Genomic DNA, 12,697 nt, shown 5'->3' on the forward strand with positions numbered 1-12,697 from the left:
CCCCCTCCCTATCTCTGTCACCCCCTCCAGCCCCCTACACCCCCTTCCCTATCTCTGTCACCTCCTCCAGCCCAGTACACCCTCTCCCTATCTCTGTCACCTCTTCCATCTCCCTGCACCCCCCTCCTTATCTCTGTGTCCATCCAATTCTGGCCACTTGTGCATCATCTCCATCTGCATTCATTTACACTTCCACACACACACACACAGCCTCCTGTTTCCTTTGCCCACAACCAGTGATTTCACTTGTTTGCTGTCTGCCTCATTTCTGGATTGTTGGAGACTTGTGGCTCACTCTGCGTCCCCGAGCAAATAAGCTCAGCCAGATGCTGGCTGATCTGCTGTCTGAGTCTCTGTCGTAGTCAACATTTCACTGGATGCACCCTGACTTGAGCCAAGGGCGAGAGCTGAAGGCACTTGAGTGTTGCTCAGTGAACAGACCGAACCCCTGTGTTTGGTTGCTGCTTTTCACATTGTCCGTCAATCCTTAGTCACTCTCTCGCTCTCTCTCATGTTTATTTTTCTGTTAGAGATCACGAGAAGCAGGAATAGTCCATCTGGCCTCCCTGCTCCCTCATTCAATGTGAATGTGATTGTGATTTATATCCTCACCGCCCACTTTGCGGTCTGTGCCCGCCCCCCCCGATAACTCCTGCCTCTCTTAATCGAAAACAAAATCAGAAATTGCTGGGAAAACTGGCAGCATCGATGGAGAGAAAGCAGAGTTAATGTTTTCGGATCCAGTCACCACCCTCCAGAGGGGTCTGAGGAAGGCTCAGTGGACCCAAAGTGTTAACTCTGCTCTCTCCCTATCGATGCTACCAGACTTGCTGAGTTTCACCAGCAATTTCTGATTTTAGTTTCTGCATTCCCAACATCTGCAGTTCTTGGGGTGTCTTTCTCACTCCCTCAATCAAAAATCTGTCTGACCACGTCTCGAATATATTCAGTGACACAGCCCCTGCTGCTGTCTGAGGCAGAAAAGTCCACCAACTCGCGATCCCCCCCCCCGAGAGAAGAAATTCCTCCTCCCCTCCATCTTAAACGGGAGACCGCTAATTCTTAAAATTGCAGACTGTAGTTCTTGAATAGCCTGTGTTTCTCCCTTTACAACCTTAGTGTAAAAAAGAGACATGATTTGCATTTCTCTCTGGCCTTTCACTATGTTGGGGGGCCCCATTTCTACACTCGGCCCATGAAAGTCTTTGAACTGTAGCCACTGCTTTACCACAGAAAATGCAGAGGCTGATTTGCTAACAGCAAGCTTCAACAAATAACAACACGATAATGTGCCAGGTTGTCTGTTTCTAGCACCGTTAGTTGAGGAATAAATATTGGTCCAGGACACCAGAAAGAATAAACTCTCTTCTCCGCTCCAACCATGACACCGAAACCCCCAACCAACAACACTACCAACCAAATCCCTGCCCACTCACCACAGTGTTGTTACAGTATTGGCTGTGTTTGTGCATGCCAGAGGAGGGAGATGGGACTTCAGTTTATCAGTTCTGTGATAGGCGGCATTCCCTCGGCACCGACCCCGCCCCGACAGTGCCACACTCCCTCAGGGGACCCGGGGCACAGGGGGAGGTGGGGGGGAGCGGGGGGAGTGAGGCGACGGTGGGGATGGTTTGGATTACGAAGCAGACGGTGCAGGAAGCTGACTGCACTCCCCTCTGCCTAGGATCCTAACCACAGACGGGATCATCGACGAGGCGAAACGGCGACGCTATTACGAGAAGCCATGCCGGAAACGGATCCGGGAGAACTATGAGAACTGCCGACGGATCTACAACACTGAAATGGCCCGGAAGCTGGCCTTCCTGATGAGGAAGAACCGGCAGGACCCGTGGCTGGGCTGTTAGGGTTTCTGCGTGGTGTCGCTGGGTTAACTGAGAGAGATAGACATCCTCGCCCACCTTGGATACTTCGTTGCCTGGCAATGATCTTGCAGCAAGTGTCGGGGGTGGGGGTGGGCTACACTGAGTGGACCCTGGTTCCTTGCTCAATGTCACTTTGCTGTTAATCAGGTGCTGCAGACCAGGAGGTGCGGCCCAGCGTGCGCTGGTGGGTTGGAGGGAGCGGCCTTTTCAATAAACGAGAAAAACTGAGCCCATCTCTGATAAATCTCGAGTCTTTGAGCACCTGCTCCCCAACTCCCATCGCACTGGCATTGGTGCCTTCAGCTGCTTGAGGAATTCCACCCCACCCACCTCTTCTCTGCGCTCCTTTAACATCCCTCCGTGAAACTGACTCCCTTTGGCCAAGGGAAACTGAGGGGCCGAGGAACCTTGCTGTGGGTTTTCCTGAAGGTGGCAGTTAGGTCGATGAGGCCGGAGTAGAGTCGTGGGATCCCGACAGTGTGGGTGCAGGCCATTCGGCCCATCGAGTCCACACTGATCTTCCAAAGAGCATCCCAGACCCACACCCTATCGTTGTGACCTAACCAAACTAACCTGCACATCCCCGGGCACTGTGGGCAATTCAGTGTCTATTGAGTCATGGAGATGTGCAGCACAGAAACAGACCCTTCGGTCCCACTGGCCCATGCTGATCAGATATCCTAAATTAATCCAGTCCCATTTCACCATGGCCCATATCCCTGTAAACCCTTCCTATTCGTGTACCCATCCAGATGCCTTTTAAATGCTGTAATTATACCAGCCTCCACCACCTCCTCTGGCAGCTCGTTCCATACACGCACTACCCTCTGCGTGAAAAAGTTGCCCCTGTAGGTCCCTTTTAAATCTTTCCCCTCTCACCTTAAACCTACATCCTTTAGCTTTGGACTCCCCTACCCTGGGGAAAAGAGCTTGGCTATACACCCTATCCATGCCCCTCATCCATTCCATACCAGGGTTAATATCCCCAGCCTATTCGGTCTCTCCCAACAGCTCAAACCCTTCAACCTCAGCAACAAATCTATTCTGAACACTTTCAAGCTTCAGAACATCCTTCCTACAGCAGGGAGACCAGAGCTGAACGCAGTATTCCAAAAGTGGCCTCACCAATGTCCTGTACAGCCGCAACATGACCCTCCCAACTCCTATACTCAATGAACTGACCAATAAAGGCAAGCGTACCAAACACCTTCTTCACCGCTCTGTCTACTTACAACTCCCTGGGTCTGGGTGGGATGCTCTTCTGGGAGGTGGTGTGGACACGATGGGCTGAATGGCCTGCTCCCACAGTGTAAGAATTCTATGATTTCCCTTGTTGAGAGGTCAGTTACCCAGGGGGCACAGCTTTAAGAGGATTGGTGGGAGGATTAGAGGGGCGATGAGGCAAAGCTTTCTCACCTGGTTGGGGGGAATCTCTGGAATTCGCTCAGCGCCAACCCTCCGGCAGCGCCCGCACCCCTCGTCGCCGACCCTCCAAAGCCTATCCACCATCGACCAAGGCGCGAGTCAAGACTGTGATGGAGTGTTCCCAACTTGCTCGGATGAGTATAGCTGCGACAGCACTCAAGGGCCTTGACACCGTCCAGGGGACAGCGCATGCACGGACACCCCTTCCCCCCCTCCACTGAAACTCCGTCTCCGCAGTGTGCACTATCTATAGGACATACTGTGGAAATTCACCACCTCAGCAGCACCCTCCCGTGATCCCTGATGTCTAGACGGATAAGGGCAGTAAATACACCTTCCCCCTTCCCCCAACCCTATCCCACTGGGAAATGCGTCGGCTGTTCCTTCGCTGGGTCAAAATCCTGGAGCACCCAACCCCCAGACCCTGCGCTGCGGGGGGGCTGCAGCAATTCAAGGAGGCAGCTCTTCAAGTGGCAATTAGGGGGTGTCGATGGTAAATGCTGGCCCAGCCCGAATCCCTGAAGTGAATAAAACAAAAGCCATAGCTCTGACCTGAAGTTTGAGTAAGAATAGCTGCGGGGTTCATGAGCACGTTGCCCCCCCCAAGGCCCAGTCCTGAAAGCATTCTCAGGGGTCTTCGATTCACGGCTGCTCCATTTGCCCTCCTGAGTTGGTGTAATGATCCCACAGGCTCTGCCGAAGAACAGGGGCATTAGGCCGAGGCAGTGGTGAGGTGTGGAAGGGTGCGAGATCTCCTCGGGTTTATCCTACAGGCAGCCTCTGTCCATCGTTGCTGTGTGTGTGTGTGTTGGGAGCTGCCTGCGTGTAAATTGGCTGCCCCATCTCCTCGATTAAGCCGCTCGGAGACTTCAGCATCGCCTCTCGTTCGCCACCAAGTTTGTGGAAGATGTGCGTTTTAAACAAAAGGGTTTGACGTATTAAATGGCTGAAACATTAATTGTGAGTTTGCGGGTGGGCCTCGTGTCTTCAAAAGTATTGGGTGCCCCCCACCCGCACCCCCGGCTTGTGAGGATGTGGTAGCACAGATTTCCAGCCCTTCTCTCCCCACACCGCCCCCCCTCCCAAACTTCAGACACCCGAGGTAAAGACCCGAAAAAAACTGCAGAATGCTGTAAATCAGAAACTAAAACAGTAAATTGCTGGAACTGCTCAGCAGGTCTGGCAGTATCCGTGGAGAGAAACCAGAGTTAACTCTTTCGGATCAAGCCACCCTTCCTCCGAACGCTAGCCTTCTCTGTAAACCATGTTTGGAACACCGCCACACCATTGGATGTTTTTCCCCTCCTGAACCTGAGGGACTAGCGCGATACACCCTATGGTCGAACAGCATTCTGATCTCGCTTTGGCATCTAGCCCCGCCCTGTAACCTGTTATCTCTCTGCATGTGACCTTGCATAACCGGTCTCTCTACAGCTACCCCCACCTCTCTCACACAAACCCACACACACACTCCTGACTCCTCTGAATGAACTGAGCTTTCCCCCCCAGCCAGACAGAACGGAAAATCCATCCACCTTTCCTCTGCCGAGCTGTGGACAAAATCCACAGCGTCGTTGATGGTCAGGGAGGATACAAGGTGACAGTTCCAGACCTACACATTGATACAGAAAGGCACAGATACATAGACAGACACCCACAGTGATGCAGGCTCTCAGAAACAGAATGACGTAGACATACACAGACGCAGCCAGACTTTATATTGATGTAGGCATTGCTCGCTGGGCCCAGCATTTATTACCCGTCCCTAGTTGCCCCTTGAGAAGGTGGGGGGTGAGCTGCCTTCTTGAATTGCTGCGGGTGGGTTGACCCACAATGCCCTTAGGGAGGGAATTCCAGGATTTTGACCTAGCGACAGTGAAGGAACGGCAGATATTTTGATGCATTACTGTCACGTGTACCTAGGTACAGTGAAAAGTTTTGTTTCGCATGCAGTACAGGCAGATCATACCACACAAAGTGCATTAGGGCAAGAGAGCAGAGCGAGGAATGCAATGTTATGGCTGCAGAGAAGGTGCACAGAAAGTGAGGTCAACGTTAAAATTTGAGAAGTATATTCAGAAGTCTAATAACAGCGGGGAAGAACCTGTTCTTGAATCAATTGGCACGTGCGTTTAAGCTTTTGTATCTTCTGCCTGATGGAAGAGATTATAACCAGGATGGAAGGGACCTTTGATTAAGTTGACTGCCTTCCTAAGGCACATATATATTTCCAAGTCAGATGGTGAGGAGGGGAACTTGCAGGGGGTGGCATTCCCATTTATCTGCTGCCCTTGTCCTTCTTGATGGAAGTGGTCATGGGTTTGGAAAGTGCAGTCTGAGGAACTTTAGTGAATTTCTGCAGCACATCTTGTAGATGGTACACACAGATGTATACAAAGACAAACAGGCAGACATATGCAGATATGTCTAGATACAGATAAATAGAGCTACGATACAGACATGCAAGCACAAAGGCACATAGAATCATTGAGATTTACAGCAGGGAAACAGACCCTTTGGTGAACTCATTCAGACTGAACAGATGCTAAATCAATCTTAATAAACTCCCAACCTGCCTTTTCACTGGGGCATAGGAGGTTGAGAGGCAACCTTATGGAAGTCTATAAAATAACAAGGGATTTAGATAGGGTTAGTAGTAGTTGTCTTTTCCATAGGATGGGGGATTTCAAAACTCAGCACATTTTTAAGGTGAGAGGAGAGATATTTAAAAAAGACATGAGGGGCAATTTTTTTTACACAGAGGATGATTCACATGTGGAATGAACTTCCTGAGGAAATGGTGGGTGTGGGTACAGTTACAACGTTTAAAAGACATTTGGGATAAGTACATGGATAGGAAAGGTTTGGAAGGATATGGGCCAGGAGCAGGCAGGTGGGACTAGTTTAGTTTGGGATTATGGTCAGCATGGACTAGTTGGACCGAAGGGTCTGCTTCGGTGCTGTATGACTCTATGACTATAATAAACCAAATCAGAAAAGGCAAGGTCTTTTCCCCAGAGTGAGGGAGTCCAAAACTAGAGGGCATAAGTTTAAGGTGAGAGAGAAAAGATTTACTCTAAGGGTCAACTTTTTCACACAGAAGGTAGTGTGTGTACGGAATGAGCTGCCAGAGGAATTGGTGGAGGTTGGTACAATTACAACATTTAAAAGGCATCTGGATGGGGATATGAATAGGAAGGGTTTAGAGGGATAACGAGGTGTAGAGCTGGATGAACACAGCAGGCCAAGCAGCATCAGAGGAGCAGGAAAGCTGACGTTTCGGGCTGAGACCCTTCTTCAGAAATGGGGGAGGGGAAGGGGATTCTGAAATAAATAGGGAGAGAGGGGGAGGCGGATAGAAGATGGATAAAGGAGAAGATAGATGGAGAGGAGACAGACAGGTCAAAGTGGGGGGGTGTGGAGCCAGTAAAGGTGAATGTAGGTGGGGAGTTAGGGAGGGGATAGGTCAGTCCAGGGAGGACAGACAGGTCAAGGGGGCGGGATGAGGTTAGTAGGTAGGAGATGGAGGTGGGAGGAGGAGATAGGTGGGAGGAAGGACAGGTTAGGGAGGCGGGGACAAGCTGGGCTGGTTTTGGGATGCGGTAGGGGGAGGGGAGATTTTGAAGCTTGTGAAGTCCACATTGATACCATTGGGCTGCAGGGTTCCCAAGTTTAGAGGGATATGGGCCAAATGCTGGCAAATGAGACTAGTTTAGTTTGGGATTATTTTTGTATCAGAGATAGTAGGAACTGCAGATGCTGGAGAATCTGAGATAACAAGGTGTAGACTGGATGAACACAGCAGGCCAAGCAGCATCATAGACTCTTCAGGTCTAGGCCCGAAACGTCAGCCTTCCTGCTCCTATGATGCTGCTTGGCCTGCTGTGTTCATCCAGCTCTACACCTTGTTATGTTAGTTTGGGATTATGTTTGGCATAGACTGATTGGACCAAAGGGTCTGCTTCTGTGCTGTACATCTCTATGACTCTAAATGGGACTTAGATCAGTTTAGGATTTATGATCGGCATGGACGAGTTGGATTGAAGGGTCTGTTTCCGTGCTGTACAAGTCTGTGACTCTTAATTTAATCATTCACCCCATCTTCACCCTTCATGATTTCATAAGGTCACCCCGCAACCTCCTGCGGTCCAGTGTAAAAGGAGACCCCAGCCCATTCAGCCTCTCCTGAGAACTCAAACCCTCCGACACCCTGGTACATCTTTTCTGAATGGAAACAGACATGCAAACACAGAAGATATGCACAGGTACAGACAGACACAGGCTATGTACAGATACAGATCTCCCCTTCTCTCCCCATGGGAGGTTTGGGGGGGGGGGGGGGGGGGGGGGGAGCTCATGGGGAAGAAAGGGGTGGTGTCTTCTCTCTCCAAGCCGTGAAGCAGCCAATCAGAGAGCCTCTGGCAGGGCACAGGGGGACCCACGTGTTGCGGTCGAATTGCTACAAGCAATCATACACGTGTTGGCAACATTAGCCAGTTTCCCAGGCTCAGACAGAGAGCGGAGGAGCTAGCCTACTGGAGTCGAAATACCCCCGGAGATAGGGGAGAGAGAGAGAGAGAGAGAGAGAAATCACAGCAACTGAAACCAGGTAAATAAAACAAAAAAAAATATACACACCCCAATTAAACTCCTGCCCAATTTACAACCTGCTTTAATCCCACTGTTTTTGTCTTAAGATGCAAAGACAAACTGGGGACCCAGATTTCCTTTGTTTGTGAGTTTGCAAGTCCAGATAATTTGACGTTTCTAAACAACACCTTTCGCCTTTTAACTTTTTTTTTTGTTAAGATATTTACTTTAATCCCTCCCCTTGAAGCGGCGTTTCTAGATTTTTGAAACAAAAGACATTTTTTTTGTGTGTGTGAGCTTGCTGTTTTCTGATGTTGCTATGGTTTTACTTTTTTTTTTGCTGGAAGCATATTTTTTTATTGTGGAGATTTCAAACAGTTTTGATCCGCCTTGCGTTTCTTTAAAAGAGAGGGTCAGTCCTGCAACACCATAAGGATATCGGATCGCCCCATTGTTCTGGAGAACTGTTTGGGATCCCCTCTTTTGAGATTTTTTTTTCAAGCTCTCTCTCTCTCTGTTGTCAGAATGTGAAATGGGTGAAGATTCCTCGTTTATTTCAGTGCCTTGGAGCAGACTTATTGTTTCCCTCTGTCTCTCCCTGGCTGAAATTTCAGATGCTACAGACAGAAAGAGACAGCTCCGCCTTTTTCAAGCATCCTGAGCTTCCAACCTCTCTCAACAAAGACATTGTACCCAGTTTCCATGACCCAGGCCTTCCTTAGAACCGAGATGTCGCTGGCGTGACCTGCTTTTTCTCTCTTAAAAAAGGGACAGGGGGGAGGTCTTGTATCACTGACCCAGTATTTATCCTCAAGCCAGATTAAAGGCTGATTTAAGCCAATCTGTTCCCCCCCCCCCCTTTATTATTTAAACACCCTCTCCTACAGATTCTCCTTAGTCCACAGACAGATAAAGACTGTGCTTCACTTTTATTTGATGGGGGGGTGGAGTGCTGAGCTCATTTATATAGAGTCATAGATGTGTACAGGGCAGAAACAGACCCTTCGGTCCAACTCATCCATGCCAACCAGACATCCTAAATTAACCTAGTCCCATTTGGCCCATATCCTTCTAAACCCTTCCTATTCTTATACCTGACTAGATGCCTTTTAAATGTTGTAATTGTACCAGCCTCCACCACTTCCTCTGGCAGCTCATTCCATACACGCACCACCCTCAGTGTGAAAAAGTTACCCCTCAGGTCCCTTTTAAATCTTTCCTCTCTCGCCTTGAAACCTATTCCTTCTAGTTTTGGACTCCCTTACCCTGGGGAAAAGACCTTGGCTATTCACCTTATCGAAACCCCTTATGATTTTATAAACCTCTATAAGGTCACCCCCTCAGCCTCGTACACTCCAGGGAAAAAAAAAGTCCCAGCCTAATGAGCCTCTCCTTACAGCTCAAACCTTATATCCTTGTCAACCTGTGTTTTTTTGGCACACTTTCCAATTTAATAACACCCTTCTTATAGCAGGTGGGCCAGAATCGTGCTCGTTGGGAGATAGGGTGTCCTTTCCCTAGAATGTGGGATTTCAAGATGAGGGGGGTGCATGTTTATGCTGAGAGGAGAGACACGAGGAGTAAATTTTTATTTTACACAGAGGGTGGTTTGTGTGTGGAATGAACTTCCTGAGGAAGTGGTGGATGTGGGTACAGTTACAACATTTAAAAGACATTTGGATAAGTACATGGATAGGAAAGGTTTGGAGGGATATGGGCCAGGAGCAGACAGGTGGGACTAGTTTAGTTTGGGATTATGGTCAGCATGGACTGGTTGGGCCGAAGGGTCTGTTTCCGAGCTGTGTGGCCTTACCAGTGCCCTGCACAGTTGTAGCACCTGTACTCGGTTCACTGCCCCAGTGAAGGCAAGCGTGCCAAGCGCCATTTTCGCCACCCTGTCTGCCCGTGACACTACTTCTGCCTGTTTCTGTTTCAGCGAAATGGATTCGACTGGGAGCAGGGCTTCTCGAGAGTCCGGGGAGGGGCTCAGCAGCGAGGACGATGGGGACTGCGACGTCTTCCTTTCCGACAGCGACTCCGACCGAGCCCTGTGCCCGGCTGCGCCCGCGGGGCTCCCTCTGCGAGGCCGGCCCGCCAGTGGGGTGCCCTCGCCGGCGCCTCAAGCCTTCATCCCTCACCCCATGTCGGCCTCCCACCTCAAGAAGCCGCTGGAGAATATCTACTTTGCCTCGGCCCCCGCCAGACCGTGCCCGCCACCGCCACCAGGTGGCGCCAGTCGGGGGGGAGCCTGGAAACTCTCCCTCGATGGCGGGCACCATCTCGGTCAGTACCCCGAGAGGTTCCGAAGCAGGGGGAGCCTGAAACGGAGAAGGGAGTGGGATGCATCCGAGCAGCAGGGGACCGTCTGGAGCGAAAAGGCACCTTGCGCCAAGACGAAAGGGGACCTACTTTTTGCACAGAAGGTTTGCAATGCCATTTAACTGATTCGTTCTGTCCTTTAATTCTGTGGGAGTTGGGCACTGACTGTGTTCAAAGTGTTAGGAGTCCGGTTCCGATAAACTGGCAGTGACTGAAACTGCAGGTTGTTGACTTGATCTGGTTCAGACGTTTCGTCACCGTGCTAAGGTAACGTTGTCAGTGGAGCCGCCGATGAAGTGATTTAGAATGGATTTAGATTAGAATTCCTTACAGTGTGGAAACAGGCCCTTCGGCCCAACAAGTCCTCACCGACCCTCAGAGCATCCCACCCAGACCCATCCCCCTATAACCCACCTAATCTACATATCCCTGGGCACTATGGGGCAATTTAGCACAGCCAATCCACCCTAACATGCACATCCCTGGGCACTAAGGGACAATTTTGTATGGTCAATCCACCCTAACCTGCACATCCCTGGGCTCTACGGGACAACTTAGCACAGCCAATCCACCCTAACCCGCACATCCCTGGGCACTACGGGACAAATTTAACACGGCCAATCCACCCTAACCTGCACATCTTTGCACTGTGGGAGGAAACTGGAGCACCCGGAGGAAACCCAAGCAGACACGGGGAGAATGTGCAAACTCCACACAGACAGTCCCCGAGGGTGGAATCGAACCGGGGTCCCTGGTGCTGTGAGGCAACAGTGCTAACCACTGAGCCACCCCTAAGTGATATTATTCTACTCTGCTTGGAATTTATACTGCCCGGTCCGTTATGGTGAGTAGCGCCATTTTCCGTTTTTGATCTGTGCGGGTTTGTAGATGGGGTCCAATTTTATATTGTTTGTTGATTGAAGTATGGGTGGAGAACTATGGAAAATTGGACCCCATATACTAACCCATACAGATCAAAACCGGGAATGACACTACTCTCCATAACGGACCAGACAGTATAAATTCCAAACGGAATAGAATAACATCGCTTCATCGGAGCGTTACCTAGCATGGTGACGAAACGTCTGAACAAAAACAAGCCAGCTCGGCGAGAAAGTCAACAACCTCAACCCAAGCTACGGATCTCTGCCAAAACTTTAAACGGAACCTAAAGTTCCATGGGGTAGCGGATATATGGGAACCCCACCTTTGAGTTCCCCTCCGAGCTGCTCCCCACCCCGACTTGGAAATCTACCGGCCGTCCCTTCACCGTCCCGGAATTCCCTCCCTAAGGGGCACTGCGGGTCAACTCACAGCAGGTGGACTGCAGCGGTTCAAGAAGGCAGCTCACCCCCCCCCTCCCTTCTCAAAGGGGCAACTAGGGACGGGGCAAGAAATGCTAGGTCCAGCCAGTGATGCCCACTTCCCACAAAGGAGTTAAACAAAAGGGAGCTTAAGGCACAGCGGTAGTGTCCTTACCTCTGTACCAGAGGTCCAGGTTCAAGTCCCACCTGCTCCAGAGGTCTGACATGTTGCATTAACTGCGGTTAATTTAAAAATTTTGATTTTTTTTTTCTATTCATTTGTGGGATGTGGGCATTTCTTGCCCGTCCCCAGTTGCCCTTGTTAGGAGGCGAAATCTTGTATAGCAAGCGCCTCTGTAAATGAATACATGTGTGCGTGTAAAGATTGGCTCCAGTTCTGTCCTCTTCCTCCCCCCCCCAATTGATCGTAGAACACCCTTGGAGAAAGAAAGTGCAGAAGAGGTCAGAACTGGAGAGGCACAGAGAGGTCTCCGACGTTCAGAGCTTACAGAGCAAGGAAGCTGGGGGCAGGGGGGTGGAGGGGTTGTTAGGGTGGACTGATGGAGAAATTTCAAAAGTCGAGACTTTTCCATCTGAGGGTGTTACCAGACCGGGAGCCAGTGCGTTGCAAGAAAGTGTTGGCTAAGGTTACACTGTTTGAATTCAGTCATGGAGCCCCAGAGCTTTGTATCTGCTGAAGATTGAAGGCAATGGGCAGCAGGAGGGACATGCGTACATTTTGAGTCCAGAGCTAACAAATTATGCGATTGCTTCAACACTGCTGACTCAGTAGTACCTGGAAATAAATTTGGAACTCCAAAAGGGGCCTGAGATGGCATCCTCCCCTCACCAACAGTTGCTGAAGGGGTACAGGATGTTCTGCTATAACGTGTGTTTCATTAATGTGAATTGACTGTAACGTGAATGATGAATAGGGGGTGCTGTCTGGATAACGCACACTTTCTGTTGCACAGGTTATAGCGACTTTTCTACAGCATGAGGTCACACAAGAACGCAACTATTGCGTTATAGAACTACCTTTAAATAGGGGAGTTGGGGGGAGAATGGGGTACTCGCTCCCACTGGGAGTTGGGGGGAGAATAGGGGGCTCTCTCCCACTGGGAGTTGGGGGGAGAATAGGGGGCTCTCTCCCACTGGGAGTTGAGGGGAGAATAG

At 50.2% G+C, this 12,697-nt stretch overlaps 2 protein-coding genes across 3 annotated transcripts in view; both read left to right on the top strand.

The window, feature by feature from the left end:
* Nucleotides 1–2,111, top strand: part of mrps21 (mitochondrial ribosomal protein S21) — a 26,169-nt gene extending 24,058 nt beyond the window's left edge. The window contains exon 2 of the mRNA XM_048620297.1: nt 1,664–2,111. Within this exon, the coding sequence (XP_048476254.1) occupies nt 1,664–1,865 (202 nt within the window). The 3' untranslated portion in view covers nt 1,866–2,111. The remainder of the gene's footprint in view (nt 1–1,663) is intronic.
* Nucleotides 2,112–7,711: 5,600 nt separating this feature from the next.
* ciarta (circadian associated repressor of transcription a) overlaps nt 7,712–12,697 on the top strand; it is a 13,637-nt gene continuing 8,651 nt past the window's right edge. Inside the window, exons 1-2 of one of the 2 annotated variants that reach the window (XM_048620389.1) lie at nt 7,712–7,917; nt 9,835–10,321. In XM_048620389.1, coding sequence (XP_048476346.1) covers nt 9,839–10,321 — 483 coding nt within the window. In that variant the 5' untranslated portion in view covers nt 7,712–7,917; nt 9,835–9,838. Of the gene's footprint in view, nt 7,918–9,604; nt 10,322–12,697 lie in introns of those variants that run through there. The other variant, XM_048620388.1, reaches the window with a different exon arrangement.

Source organism: Rhincodon typus, chromosome 46 (genome assembly GCF_021869965.1).
Source record: "Rhincodon typus isolate 14 chromosome 46, sRhiTyp1.1, whole genome shotgun sequence".
Lineage (NCBI taxonomy): Eukaryota > Metazoa > Chordata > Chondrichthyes > Orectolobiformes > Rhincodontidae > Rhincodon > Rhincodon typus.